Source organism: Trematomus bernacchii, unplaced genomic scaffold, assembly GCF_902827165.1.
Source record: "Trematomus bernacchii unplaced genomic scaffold, fTreBer1.1, whole genome shotgun sequence".
Lineage (NCBI taxonomy): Eukaryota > Metazoa > Chordata > Actinopteri > Perciformes > Nototheniidae > Trematomus > Trematomus bernacchii.
In genome coordinates, this window is record NW_022987899.1 from 362079 (window position 1) to 374513 (window position 12435).

The following is a 12435-nucleotide window of genomic DNA, read 5'->3' on the forward strand; positions in this document are numbered from 1 at the left end:
TCCACAAGTGGGTCAAAAAAGGACCCGTATTAGAATAATGTGTTTTTATGCCATTTGTCATGAATTATAACTTCCAATAATTTTGGTTTCACTATAATTTTAGACTTTTTTTTTTACATTTTGAAAAAAAACATTTTGAACATATTGATGCAAAGATCTCCGCAATTCTGAGACCCTCACAGTATTCCAGTCCCTTTTCAAAACTCATCTCTTGTCTACTCATAGCCCACCTCCCATCAATCCATGCCGGTTGATCAAGTTTGATAGTCCTATACCCCCCATCCTAACCTTCCCTTATATTGTAAAGTGATTTTGAGTCCTTGAAAAGCCCTATACAAATATAATGTATTATTATACTGACAGGTATCAGATCTTGCTGTGTAAAATAATCTTCCTGAGAGGTGTCACTTGTGATGTAGTCTGTGTGGTCCACAGTGAATGTATTCCTGACAGCAACAGGTGATAAGAATCAAAGGTTCCCATAGGAAATGCATGTGGGTCATTTTTGACCCACTTATGGAAGCTTGGGGTAGTAATACAAAAACTACAATTTCTTAAAATGTATACAATGTCAATTTAAAATGTGAATGGCATGATATCCAAAACATGTTTTTTGAGGAATAGCTGGAATATGAGATGATAAAAAAAAGTAATTAAAGATATTTCAAGAAAACCACCTCACCGGGTCAAAAAAGACCCACTTATGCATCTAAGGGTTAAGGGGAGATATTATGCTTGTTGGGATTTTCCCTTTCCTGTAGTGTGGTCTGGTAACACTCAAGCTTCTATTGGCTAGTGCTACAACACATCTCTAAGCGGTTGACCAATCACAACAGAGCCGGCCAGCTAACCAATCAGAGCAGACTGGGCTCTGGTTTCAGACAGAGGGTGAAAAGAGGTGCTGCAGCACAGGCAGTATGAGAAAAATAAAGAGCTTTTTGAACATTAAAGCATGGAGACATGTCCCAGGAGAGACACTGATATGAACCTGAGAATAATAGAACCACTCAGTACAAAGACATTTATTTTTTTATTTACATCATTTTGACTTCACACAAAGACGATCACAGAAACATTTGTCTTTCCATGTATAAATGACTAACTGTGCATCTTCATCAGTTTCAAAGCTAATTCTTTAAGTCAAGGATCACATACTCCACTTTCGACCCCAACACTGAAAGCTGTGTTTGACATACGAGATGCAATTTTCAGTGTATCCCTCTGGTCATGGTACCATTCGTCATGAGGATGAAGTTGTATATTTCTATCTATCTAGTGGTCCAGTCAGGCGCTGGCGCTCTTGGCAGCCATCTGTTCATGAGCCTGCAGGGCCAGCTCGATGTAGCCCGACCTCTGAGACTCCTTCTGGGCATAAATCTGCAAGCACAAGGGTCAGAGGTCAGCGAGAGAGGAGAGAAAGGTCAGGCCAATTACTTTGAGCTTGTGCCTTAAGAGTAACAGTAAGAAGTAAAGCCAACGAGTCTGTTAAACAAAAAATAAAAAAAGTTTTGCAGCAATTCCTCTCTGAATAAACGACTAACTTTGTGCATGATACAATAAAGCAGCGGTTCCCCCCCCCCCCCCCTAGTGGGCCGCCAAATAATTAGCAAAACGTGATTTGTGTGGAAACATTTTCATTATTAAGATTCATTTCCTTTCTCTTTCTTGATCCTCCTTAGCAACGGTCATTACAGTCCTTGACAGCGGTCTGTTCTACTGGATTAACAACGCGTCACATGTTCTGATTCGACCAATCAGAACTTTATTTAGCTTCCGTATCGTTTATGGTTGAATGTGGGCCGCGAACATTTTTAGATTCTTAAGTGGGCTCCGAGTTAAAAAAGGTTGGGAACCGCTACAATAAAGTTTAAAGCTATTCTTCAGTGTTAACCCCCCCACTTTAAAATCACATTGATAATTAATTTAGTGGCAGACTAAAATGAACGGTCAAGCGTGACTAAAGGAGAGGCGGTGCGTGACAGCGACTGTATCGGACGTGTCTCCTGCTGCTAACCCTTCACATTAAATGGCTGTCATTCCCAATGTCCCCCCCCCCCCTCTCTGCTTCAAGGCAGAGGGGCCGTGAGCTCTAATAAGAGCTGATGTGTCCGGGGGTTGGCCCCGCAGTTCCCACGCCGGAGACAAACCCAAACCCTCTCACGGAGGAAACTTAAGATGAGACGGCCTTCACTCGACCTCTCGGAGCTACACTGACTCCTGATTTACTCAAATGATCCTGAGGGACACGACTTATGTGACCGGGTCATTTCTGGATCAAATGGCAACACAACCTGCACATATTAAAGTAAACACTCAAATCCAGCACCAGACACTTTTTTTTTTGGACGCTGCTATGGACAGTCTTGCACGAATGTACATTCTCAAAGATAGTGACTACATCAACACAGGCTCACTATTTGGCAAGATGACTAAGCCTTATATTGGCAACTTAGCGAGAATCAACTCAGTGAACAACAGATACCAAGGATGCTAGCTGATGAAGACGACGAAGTAAGCTAAGTAGCCAATATAAGGCTTAGTCATCTTGCCAAATAGTGAGCCCACATTTATCTGTACTGCAAAGTCTTATATTGGCTACCTAGCTTACTTCGTCTCCTTCATCAGCCAGCATCCTTGGTATCTGTTGTTCACTGAGTTGATTCCCCCCCTTCCATCTTGATGTTTCTTGGCATCTCTTATGACCATTTATTTACGAGTTACTAACATTTATAGTTGCCAAAAGGGAGCCTTATTGTAAAGTGTAAAACACATTAATGAGTTACTACCATTTCTAATTTGGCTTAGCAGTAAAGATACATGTGGGCTCACTATTTGGCAAGCAACCGGTCACAGTTGCCCTGTTTATCTCATGTCTTATAAAAGCTTATTAATGATTTATAAAGTGTTCACAACCTAATTAATAAATGAATTACAAACTATTTGTCTTATATATAAAAATATGGGTACCACTTTACAACATTTGTTTTTGTATTCGGGATTGTGGGAAACAGTATTTCGATGTCTCTGTCTGTGCACACAAACTGACAATAAAGTTGACTTTGACTAAACACCAGGCTCAGTTGTTCTCACCTTCAGCAGCTCGGCGCCGGCGGCCTGCTGGCTGGAAGCTTCCTGCGCTGACTCGCTGTGAGGGTGGACCATGTGGAACAGAGACACCAGGTTCACTGCATCCTGGAGCCTGGAAACACACACACACTTAGGCTACAGATCTTTGCCAGCATGTACAGAAGCTGGCGTGATGACGGTTAACCGCTTTCATCTCCTTCAGTCTTGCCACTACATGAGTTGTGCAGGAATGAGTCTTAAAACCCAAATATAATTCAGCATGTTGCCACTTCTGGTTCCCTTGGGCAAGTTAGCCCTTGGGATGCTAACTTCCGAAGTCGGCCTTGACCCCCTTTTTTCAGAGTAAACATTTTATTAAAGGATTTAAACCATGAATAAATATAATGTAGCAAAATGTTTTTTGAACCACATTATATTTACCAAATAACCTGCATTATTGGGCAAACTTCTAAAAAAAAAAAAAAATGTATCCCCATTCTTTTATTTTCCATTTGGACCCCGTTTGATTCATCTTCGTAATGATTCTCAATAGTAGAATCATGTTGTGAAATAATTTGTAATACTTTGATATAAAACCACAAAAACATTTGAGGTGATATCGCCCACCCTTTTTTAGTTACCTAGTACCAACATATTCCAGCAGGAGCAGTATTTGCAGAAACTCTGATAACTGTAATTAATACATGAATAATCTGTGCATTGATTCCAACTCACTGCTCGCTCTTCAGCATGTGCACGATGAGCGCGTCCACCCGGCGAGCGTTCAGCAGGAACCAGGTCAGGCCCCCGAAGTGCCGGGTGGAGCGCAGCAGATCGTATTTGCCGTGCTTATCCAGGTCCTCATAGGTGACAGAGTGTACCTACACAAGAGGAATATATCAAATCAAACATCTTATTTATAAGGCCCAACGTCACAAACTACACTTAAGTCTCAGGGGGCTCGACAGTGTGTTCAGCTCACGGCACCTTCTGTCCTGGGACTCTTGCAGGAAGGACAAACTCCCAAAGAAACCCACAATGAAAAGAATACACACTTCAATATATATATATATATATATATATTTAAGCAATAGCTCACGACAGGCCGTGGTATATGGCCATTATATCACAGTTAAGGGGCGTGGTTCGGCCCGACGCGAAGTCTTTTTTTTCTCAGACGCGGAGGGATACTGACTTGTTGTGAAAAGTAACTTACAATTCTACCCGTGGTATACGCTCAGTATATCACGGCTAAGAACCAATCAGATTGCTTGATTTGACTTGTCCGTTTTATAAATATATATATATATATATAATCAAAGCTGAACTAACATAAAAAGGCACACATGCTGAAAACCCATCCCCAGAAGGGGGGTCTGGGGGGATTCTCATATAAACTATGCATTCTTGGTACACTCTGAGAAGAAAATAAATAAATCTATTACTACCCGACATATTAATAATATTTAATGCCATTGTTTGTTTTTCACTTTGTTCTGACAGCTGAACTTGTCTGTGTGAATTGTGGGTAGGGTAGATAGCTCCCATTGTTCTGTGACCTGTCAATCATCAAACCGGGGGTCATATTTCATTATGAGTTCATTTTTATCTGAAGTTGTTTGAAAAAAGTCAAACGCATCACTGGTAGAAAGCAAAGAAATCTGCCAATGAGGTAAGCCAATTTTGCTTGGCTAGTTTTTGTAAAATGAGCATACATTTGAATATGGACTAATACAATATCCAAATTCAAGTAGGTGTAATTTTTGCACAATATGTGTCCAAATGCCAACAAATTGCATTTTAGATTTTTAGTTAACATTTGATTTGGTGTCAGACAAATCCCTCAAAGATCCTTCCTTCAAATATAATGAATAAAATTGCAATATCAGTCAAAATATATTTGATCCAAGTTGGTCAGCCCTACTTATTTCCCTGTGTGTTGTAGATATCAACACAATGGCTTTCCACATCCAATTTAAAATGAATACCTTCTTGTTCCAGTTTACACTCTGTATCAAGTCCCCCAAAGAAAACATAGGGCTGACTGCACATTTCATGGTCTAACAGGGGTATCCACAGTCCGCAGATATCAGTGCTGCTGGTGCTCAGGTCTAGAATAACAGGGTCCTCTCACCCTGATGAAGTCTGAGGAGTCGGGCTCAAATTGGACGAGACACAAGTCCAACACGTCCTCGTGGCGGTCCTGAGAGAACACCATCTGATAGAGAGAGAGAGAGAGAGGCGAACGAATGGGTCAGAGAACGGGGAAATGAAAGCCTCTCACTCACACAGGTGTTCTCACTTATTTTGTCTGATTAGGACTTTTTTTAGGACTATAAATGGTGCTCACAGACCTCACCTGGCACCAGGAGAGACAGCTTACGTCTTAATCATTGAGCGTGCACATCAGTGTCACAGTAAGTATGAGGTTTTTGGGGAGTTTTCCTGGTTTCACAAACCTATATTAGTTCTTATCAAAGTGAGGAGAAAGCTATATAATCTAGATGTAGTACTTAGAAACATGTGGTGTTTGTGAATAGAACTTTAAAAAAATTGTAATTAATGAATACTGGATCTGACACCTGTAATAAAAAAGTTAAAAAAATTCACAGTCGGCATTTTGACATGTCGCTGTTAAGTAAAGCAGGTGTTGCTACTAACTACCAATGACCAGGACTGTATTCATGTTATAAGAACCATCTGTGCTTTTCCCTCTTTGAAACATGCACTGACAAAAAAAAAAAAGACTGAAAATTAAATGTGTAATAGCGCCACAAAATAGCACTTAATGAAGTATTAAATATCAAAACCCAGTGGTATAAAGACTGTATGCAATGAGTATATCATTGCTACAAAGCATTTGGAGTTTGCTGGCATCACACACTTCCAGCCCAACTCAGATTCTCATTGTCTAATGTTGTTACTTTAATGCTAGTCTTTATGTCAGCACAGGAAAGACGTGGACTGGAGGAGGCTGGTCGTGATAAGAATCACCTCTGAAGTCAATAACACTTTGCTATCCTCACCTGGAGGTTCTTCTCCTCGAAGATGAGCGGCGCTGTGAGTTTGCGCCCCTCCTTGGGGAAGTAGACCTGAATGAGCCGGTCTCTCTCCTCCCATGAGGCCTTCCTAAGGACCCCGTTGGGCTCCCGTACAACAACAAACCTCTCCTGGGGGGGGGGGACGACAAAGCATGGTCAGTTTATATCGGGATACATTTTAGCAATAACAGTCAATTCACAATAGGATTTCATCACATTTTAATTGTTTTATATTAAAAAAAGGTGAGAAAAGAGCAATTCAATTGTGCATGAAACAAAAAAAAACACGTGTGACCCGTTGAAGAAAGCAGCATGGCTGATTTGAAATGATATCTAAATTGATATTCCAGGTGGGAGGGACTGGTCGTAGGGGTCTACTGTTTCTGTCTTATCATGTCATTGTGTATTTTGGTTTATTTTTGTCATTGCTATTACTGTAATGCTCTTTTTATGTTATTATCATTATCTTTTTGTATATAGCTCCTGCATTTGTACTCTGTATTTTCTCCTGTTATTGTGTTATGTGTGGGAAAAAACAATAAAGTGTTAAAAAAAAGAAAGAAAAATTGATATTTCAATAAACAAAAGGTTCATTTTTGAATTTTCTCTCAACTTGTTTGTTAATTGCATCTCAATCAACACATTTAGCTGAAGTTATTCGTGCACATACACAGAACAGGTGCTACATGTTCACTCTGAACTGTCTTCTTATAGGAGGCGTGTGGCGCTCGTGAACTGTTAGCGCCGTGTTTTGCATGCACCTCGCGGGAGCGCGCACAGCGTCTAGCCAGAACGCACAGACATTTCAATGATCTGTACGGCAAAGTTAGGTTTGGAAACGGTATCATTTCCTTTTAGGCGGGCATGCATAACACGGCATAACACCGGAGCCTCGCTGCGGGGAAACTTTGCCGCTGTTCCGAGTTTGTTCTAATCTAGACTGCTTTCAGATTTTTTCGTCATTGTTAAAAAGAAAAATCGTCATAGACAGAAAATATTCGGTTAACGCGACTTCTGGGTCATATATAATATATTTTATTCGTTCTAAAATGGAATAACTGTATCAAAAAACAATTTCTCCCTAGGATTAAAAAGTATTCCTGATTCTGAATTTAATCATTTGTCACATTTTTGAAGCAACCTATTCGTATATCTATATTACTTGTAAAAAAAAAATGATATAATGCTTTTAACATACAATCATATTTATTCTGCATTTGCTCCTTTTTCATAACCAATTATCTCACTGTGTTTATGAATACTCCATTATGCACCAAAGCAAACAACCTTCTCGGGGATAAACCTGATGGTGGTCACCTACCCTGTGAGGGACGTTGAAACTGATGTCTGTGAAGGCATATTTGGCGGTGAGCATGCCCTCCAGGATCTGGTCCACAGACAGCACGTCGTCGATGGGCTTCCTCTCCGGCAGGAGGGGGGGCATCTGCAGCATCTTCTTCGCCTGCTCTTTGGCCAACTCCACTGCCTGGAAACACAAACACAAACGTTTCAGTATTTGTAAACAACTGTGACTGAAAGAATATTGCACCATGTGCTATAAAAAAAATAAAAGCCAGTATAAGTGTACATGTTTTGTTTTAAAATAACTGCCATGTGTGGAATAAACAAATAAATAAGCACATGTGTTACTGTCACTTGTGCCCGAGAGAGATTGACAGAGGATATTATGGTTTATTTAAAAAGGCACCTCCTCCAGTTGCTCGTCAGTCATGAGTTTATATGTTGGCGGCTTCAGCTCCTGTTTGATGGGTCGGAAGACTTTCTCCAGGTCCAGGCCTGTGATCCTGGTCAGGAGGTCCTGCACGGCTGCATCTGTGAACTGGGGCTTTGTGTTGTCTGAGAGGGCTGTGGAGAAAGTTACACAAATCAAGCACTTAATGTAACATATCAAGCTTAAATGATTGCCTATAAAAACAACATTAAACATTAAATAATCAGTTGCATTCATTTCTTATGGCTCTATCTGCAGCTTTTCCTCAGTCATTTCTTATGATTACATTTTTCCACAGGCCAACAACAGCTTCAAAAAAACTATTTCCCTCAAAGAACAAACCAAACATGCCCTGTTGTCGCAAGAAAGAAAGTGCAGAAGGAAACATCCATGTAAACTCAGTGTGCTGCTCTGTGATGCTAGTTCAAGCCAGATACTTGGCATCTCATCTTGGGTGCAAGGTCATCAATGTTTGGGGTCAGGCTCTGAGCTGAGGAGACCCTCAGGATGGAGTGAAGGTGTGCGTGCAATATACCGGCGGGCCAGATCTAATAGTAATTAGAAATTATCCTGCGGGCCGAAATTAAATCCACCAAGGGCCTGATTTGGCCCCCGGGCCTTGAGTTTGACACATGTGGTTTACATAGTTTGCTGTACACCCTGTCCACACTGTTCAGCTCCTTCAGCGATAGGCCTCTTCCGTATTGACAAAAGATGGTTAATCCGAAGATTTTATTTTTATTTTAATACGACATGCAATTTGCAACAACAATTGTGATGTAAAGTCAACTTTCATGGTTCATTTCTTCAGTTTCTGTCGCCCATACTGGACAAAGACTACAAGACTGTGGGACAGTTTTATCCCACAGGCAGAAAGAACAGCTGGGCTCTGTGAAGTGCCTTCATTTCAACATAGCATTGATCTGTTTGCATCCCACACATGTATTTATTTCTACAATAAGCAGTATTTATTCCATTGTGCAGTATTTCATTTTACATTCTGTTCTTGTCATCTTATTCTATTAACATGTATATACTGTAGACTCCTGCATTTACTTGGTCACTTCCATTATTCTCTGCAACATGTAGCTTATTGTTTTTATTTGACATGTATAGTTTACTTCTTCTGCATTATTCTCTTGCACTATTTCATTTCTACTCTGTTTCTTCTTGCACTATTTTAATAGTTTTTTTTTTAACCTATTTTTATGTTTTATGTCATATATATATACATATACATATATATATATATATTTGTGTTGCATTGTTGGAGGAGCCTGGGACTTAAAAATGTTCATTGCCATGTCTACACTGTACCAACTGTGCATATGGCGATAAGGCCTTTGAAATAATTAAATCATCCATCGTTGAAATTAACGGTTGTTAACGGTTGCAATGTCATGGTAACGCAATGGACAGCGAGCACTTGAACCATTCATATCAGACTTTACTGCAAAGCTATTAACACTACATCAAGTAAAGTATTGCCGAATACATAGATATGAATTCATATTTCTTCGACAATACATTAAAAACCCTTCTACGCGTTAAACCTTTGCCAAAAAGAGTAGGCTAATCTTAAACTGTCTGATTCGTTAAGCGAGTTTGACAATGGAAGTATCGAAGCTAACGAAACACGCCACAAGGTCAGTGTTTTAGTTAAGAAAATAAAGCAAATATAATCGTCTTAGTTACATTAAAACATACCGTTATCTTGTGTTCCGCTACAAAGCGTCCTGGCGGTGCATTTGACCAACATTTGCTTGCTTTTTTGGACATTTTTCACACAGGAGTATCTCCGAAATAAGCACCGTGCTGTACCGAGCGCCGCCATGTTTGTTATTACCTCACTGAGGCGACACGACCTTTCAACTGCAAGACCCCAAGTGCTGCTGGGATATGTAGTCTTTTGTCGTTTGTAGGCTTAGCCCAGACATTTCATTTGTTTATTTTTATTTCTCACGGCCTATCTTGGACCATTTCATCAACAATTGTGTAAAAGACAAAACAAACGGAGAAGAAGTATAAGAGGTTTGGGTTTTCGGCACTGCTGGGCGTTATTTTTGTTTTGTCTTTTTATAAGAAAAGGTCCTTGGACAACATGAACATCTCTGTGTGTAGGCATTGAAGTGTAAAGAAAGGTCAAACATAACAAAAAACAACTATAACTAACAACAGAAATACATTAAAATGCATTCTTTATTATTAGGCTATATGACAATAAACCCTTTTATTTATTTATTTATTATAATTATGTGGTGGTAAATGTTCCTGTAACAACAAAATAAATCAAAAAGGCCAAACATAGGAAAAAAACAACTCTAACTAAGATAGTATAAGTATATTAAAATGCCATTAGAGTATATGCACTTTAAAACAAAAACGTAGAAATAATGATTTTTTCAAATGTGATTTTGATTCGGTAGATATTCCTAAATAATTGTGGTGTTTGGAACTCACTACCAAATTAAATAATCATATAATATTATTAAAAAATGTCTAAAAATAAGGTTTAAAAAAATGCTATTTTCAACACCAGATGGCACTATAGTACCAAATATCCTGAACATCTGCAACGCCGGCACAAGATGATCACCATTAGAGCATTTACCCTTACTGAGCAGTAACAGATCATTGTCATTTATACATGTTTTATAAATATCAGAGTCTCACAGCCTCTTTTGTCTATCTCCTTCCTGCCTCATCTCTGTGTAGCCTACACACATTCCTCACTTGTCATTACAGTGTGTTCTTGGCTGATAACTTTAAAATCTGTCTGGATGATAAGAACTGTGCTAGTCTAAAAACCATGTGATCAGCAGTAGCAGTTGTGAAGAAGGGAAGGGAGAGATGTTTCACACATTATGTTCACCATAATGAAGACAACATGTCAGCTCACTGATAAGTTTTAAAGAGGACCTATTCTGCTCATTTTCAGGTTCATATCAGTATGTAGTGTCTCTACTGTGACATGTCTCCATGCTTTAATGTTCAAAAAGCTCTTTATTTGTCTCATACTGCCTGTGCTGCAGCACCTCTTTTCACCCTCTGTCTGAAACCAGAGCCCAGTCTGCTCTGATTGGTTAACTGGCCGGATCTGTTGTCATAGGTCAACCACTTAGTGGAGTCCATGGCCCTTAGCCTATCACGAACAATGTGTTGGAGCGCTAGCCAATAGAAACGCAAGTGTTACCTAGTGATGTCACTATTACATTACATTACATTACATGTTACTTGTTAGACGCTTTTATCCAAAGCGACTTACATACTCAATACTGTGGGCAATCACCACAGGAGCAATTTTGGGTGAAGTGTCTTGCCCAGGGACACAACGACATGCTGACTGCAGTGGGGTTTGAACCTGTGCCCCCCTGATCCGAACACCAACGCACTAGTCCACTGCGCCACGCGCCTCCCTATTAGGGTTAGGGTTAGGCGTTTCAGGCAGAGTGAGAGTGGAAGAGAAACTCCCTCTGGAGGAAACACAGGGATGTTAACCTTTGCAGACCATTTACATGCACACAAACCTACATATTACACACTACAGGAAAGGGAAAAAAAACAAAAGCATAATAGGGGCACTTGAATAGTTTTTGGGCAATAAAAGCAAACGCTTTCGTGACATTTTAGATCATCATGGAGGGATTATATGATCGCATGACACCACCATCTCTGCTTCTCTCTCCCTCAACACACATGCACAGAGTACAGTAGTAGACACAAGCCCCCGACATGCCACCGCTCTCCACAAACCCCAAAAGCAGCCGCCACAGCACAGCCCCAGAGATCCTTAATGAACCCTTCCTCCAGGATCCAGTTTCTTCCTCTCCCTCTGCCCTCCTCCCCCATGACTCCCCGCTAATCTGCAGCAGGATTTAGATATTACTAGGACAGATGGAGGTGTGGTTCGCTCGGTAATGAGGTGAGCAGTGGCAGCGAGTCCGGGGGCCCAGACACCGGCGGGACGACGTGTGGATGGAGCTGTAAGAGGCCCGACACAGCCAGATGTACACAGCTGTCACACTGCTGACAGGAAGTAATCCTGAGAGAGAGAGAGGGAGAGGAGTGTGTTTCCAGAGTCAAGAAGACATATCTATCTATCCATCCATCTATCTATATATATATCTATCTATCTATCTATCTATTTATCTATCTGTCTATCTATCTGTCTATCTATCTATCTATCTATAAAACGTCTGAAAGAGTATGTTTTAAACTATTGCTACCTTTACTTATATCAAGCAAAGAGTACTGCTGTCCTATACGACAGTGAACCGGTTGAGTGTAAGAGTGTGTGTCAGCGTGACTGGGAGCACCAGGAAGCTGAAATCTGAGTGTGAGCATGCGAGCGTGCAAGCGTGTGTGTGTGTGTGTGTGTGTGTGTGTGTGTGTGTGTGTGTGTGTGTGTGTGTGTGTGTGTGTGTGTGTGTGTGTGTGTGTGTGTGTGTGTGACAGTGTTGGTGGTAGTGGGGCACTGTATGACTCGCTGCATGTGTTTATTATGGACAGGTTCAGAGCGGGGTGAAGCGGAAAGGTGTGTTGTGTGTGTGTGTGTGTGTGTGTGTGTGTGTGTGTGTGTGTGTGTGTGTGTGCGTG

The 12435-nt window shown here is 40.6% G+C and overlaps 1 protein-coding gene across 1 annotated transcript; it reads right to left on the minus strand.

The window, feature by feature from the left end:
* Positions 1–1007: 1007 nt before the first annotated feature.
* Positions 1008–9689, minus strand: mrps22 (mitochondrial ribosomal protein S22). Its single transcript, XM_034114398.1, has 8 exons — positions 9547–9689; positions 7816–7973; positions 7429–7593; positions 6093–6236; positions 5201–5284; positions 3802–3947; positions 3091–3199; positions 1008–1377 (listed from the first exon to the last, which is right to left on the minus strand). The coding sequence occupies exons 1-8, from the start codon at positions 9671–9673 to the stop codon at positions 1285–1287; spliced, it is 1026 nt and encodes a 341-aa protein (XP_033970289.1). The 5' UTR covers positions 9674–9689; the 3' UTR covers positions 1008–1284.
* Positions 9690–12435: the final 2746 nt, after the last annotated feature.

What these genes read in the sequence shown, in the direction of transcription:
- mrps22 (XM_034114398.1), bottom strand. Translation starts at nt 9,673, where the DNA reads ATGGCGGCGCTCGGTACAGCACGGTGCTTATTTCGGAGATACTCCTGT. An exon ending in TAGCGGAACACAAGATAACG is followed by an intron (nt 7,974 to 9,546) that starts GTATGTTTTAAT and finishes CTTTCTCCACAG; the next exon opens with CCCTCTCAGACAACACAAAG. An exon ending in TCGAGGAGAAGAACCTCCAG is followed by an intron (nt 5,285 to 6,092) that starts GTGAGGATAGCA and finishes TCTCTCTATCAG; the next exon opens with ATGGTGTTCTCTCAGGACCG.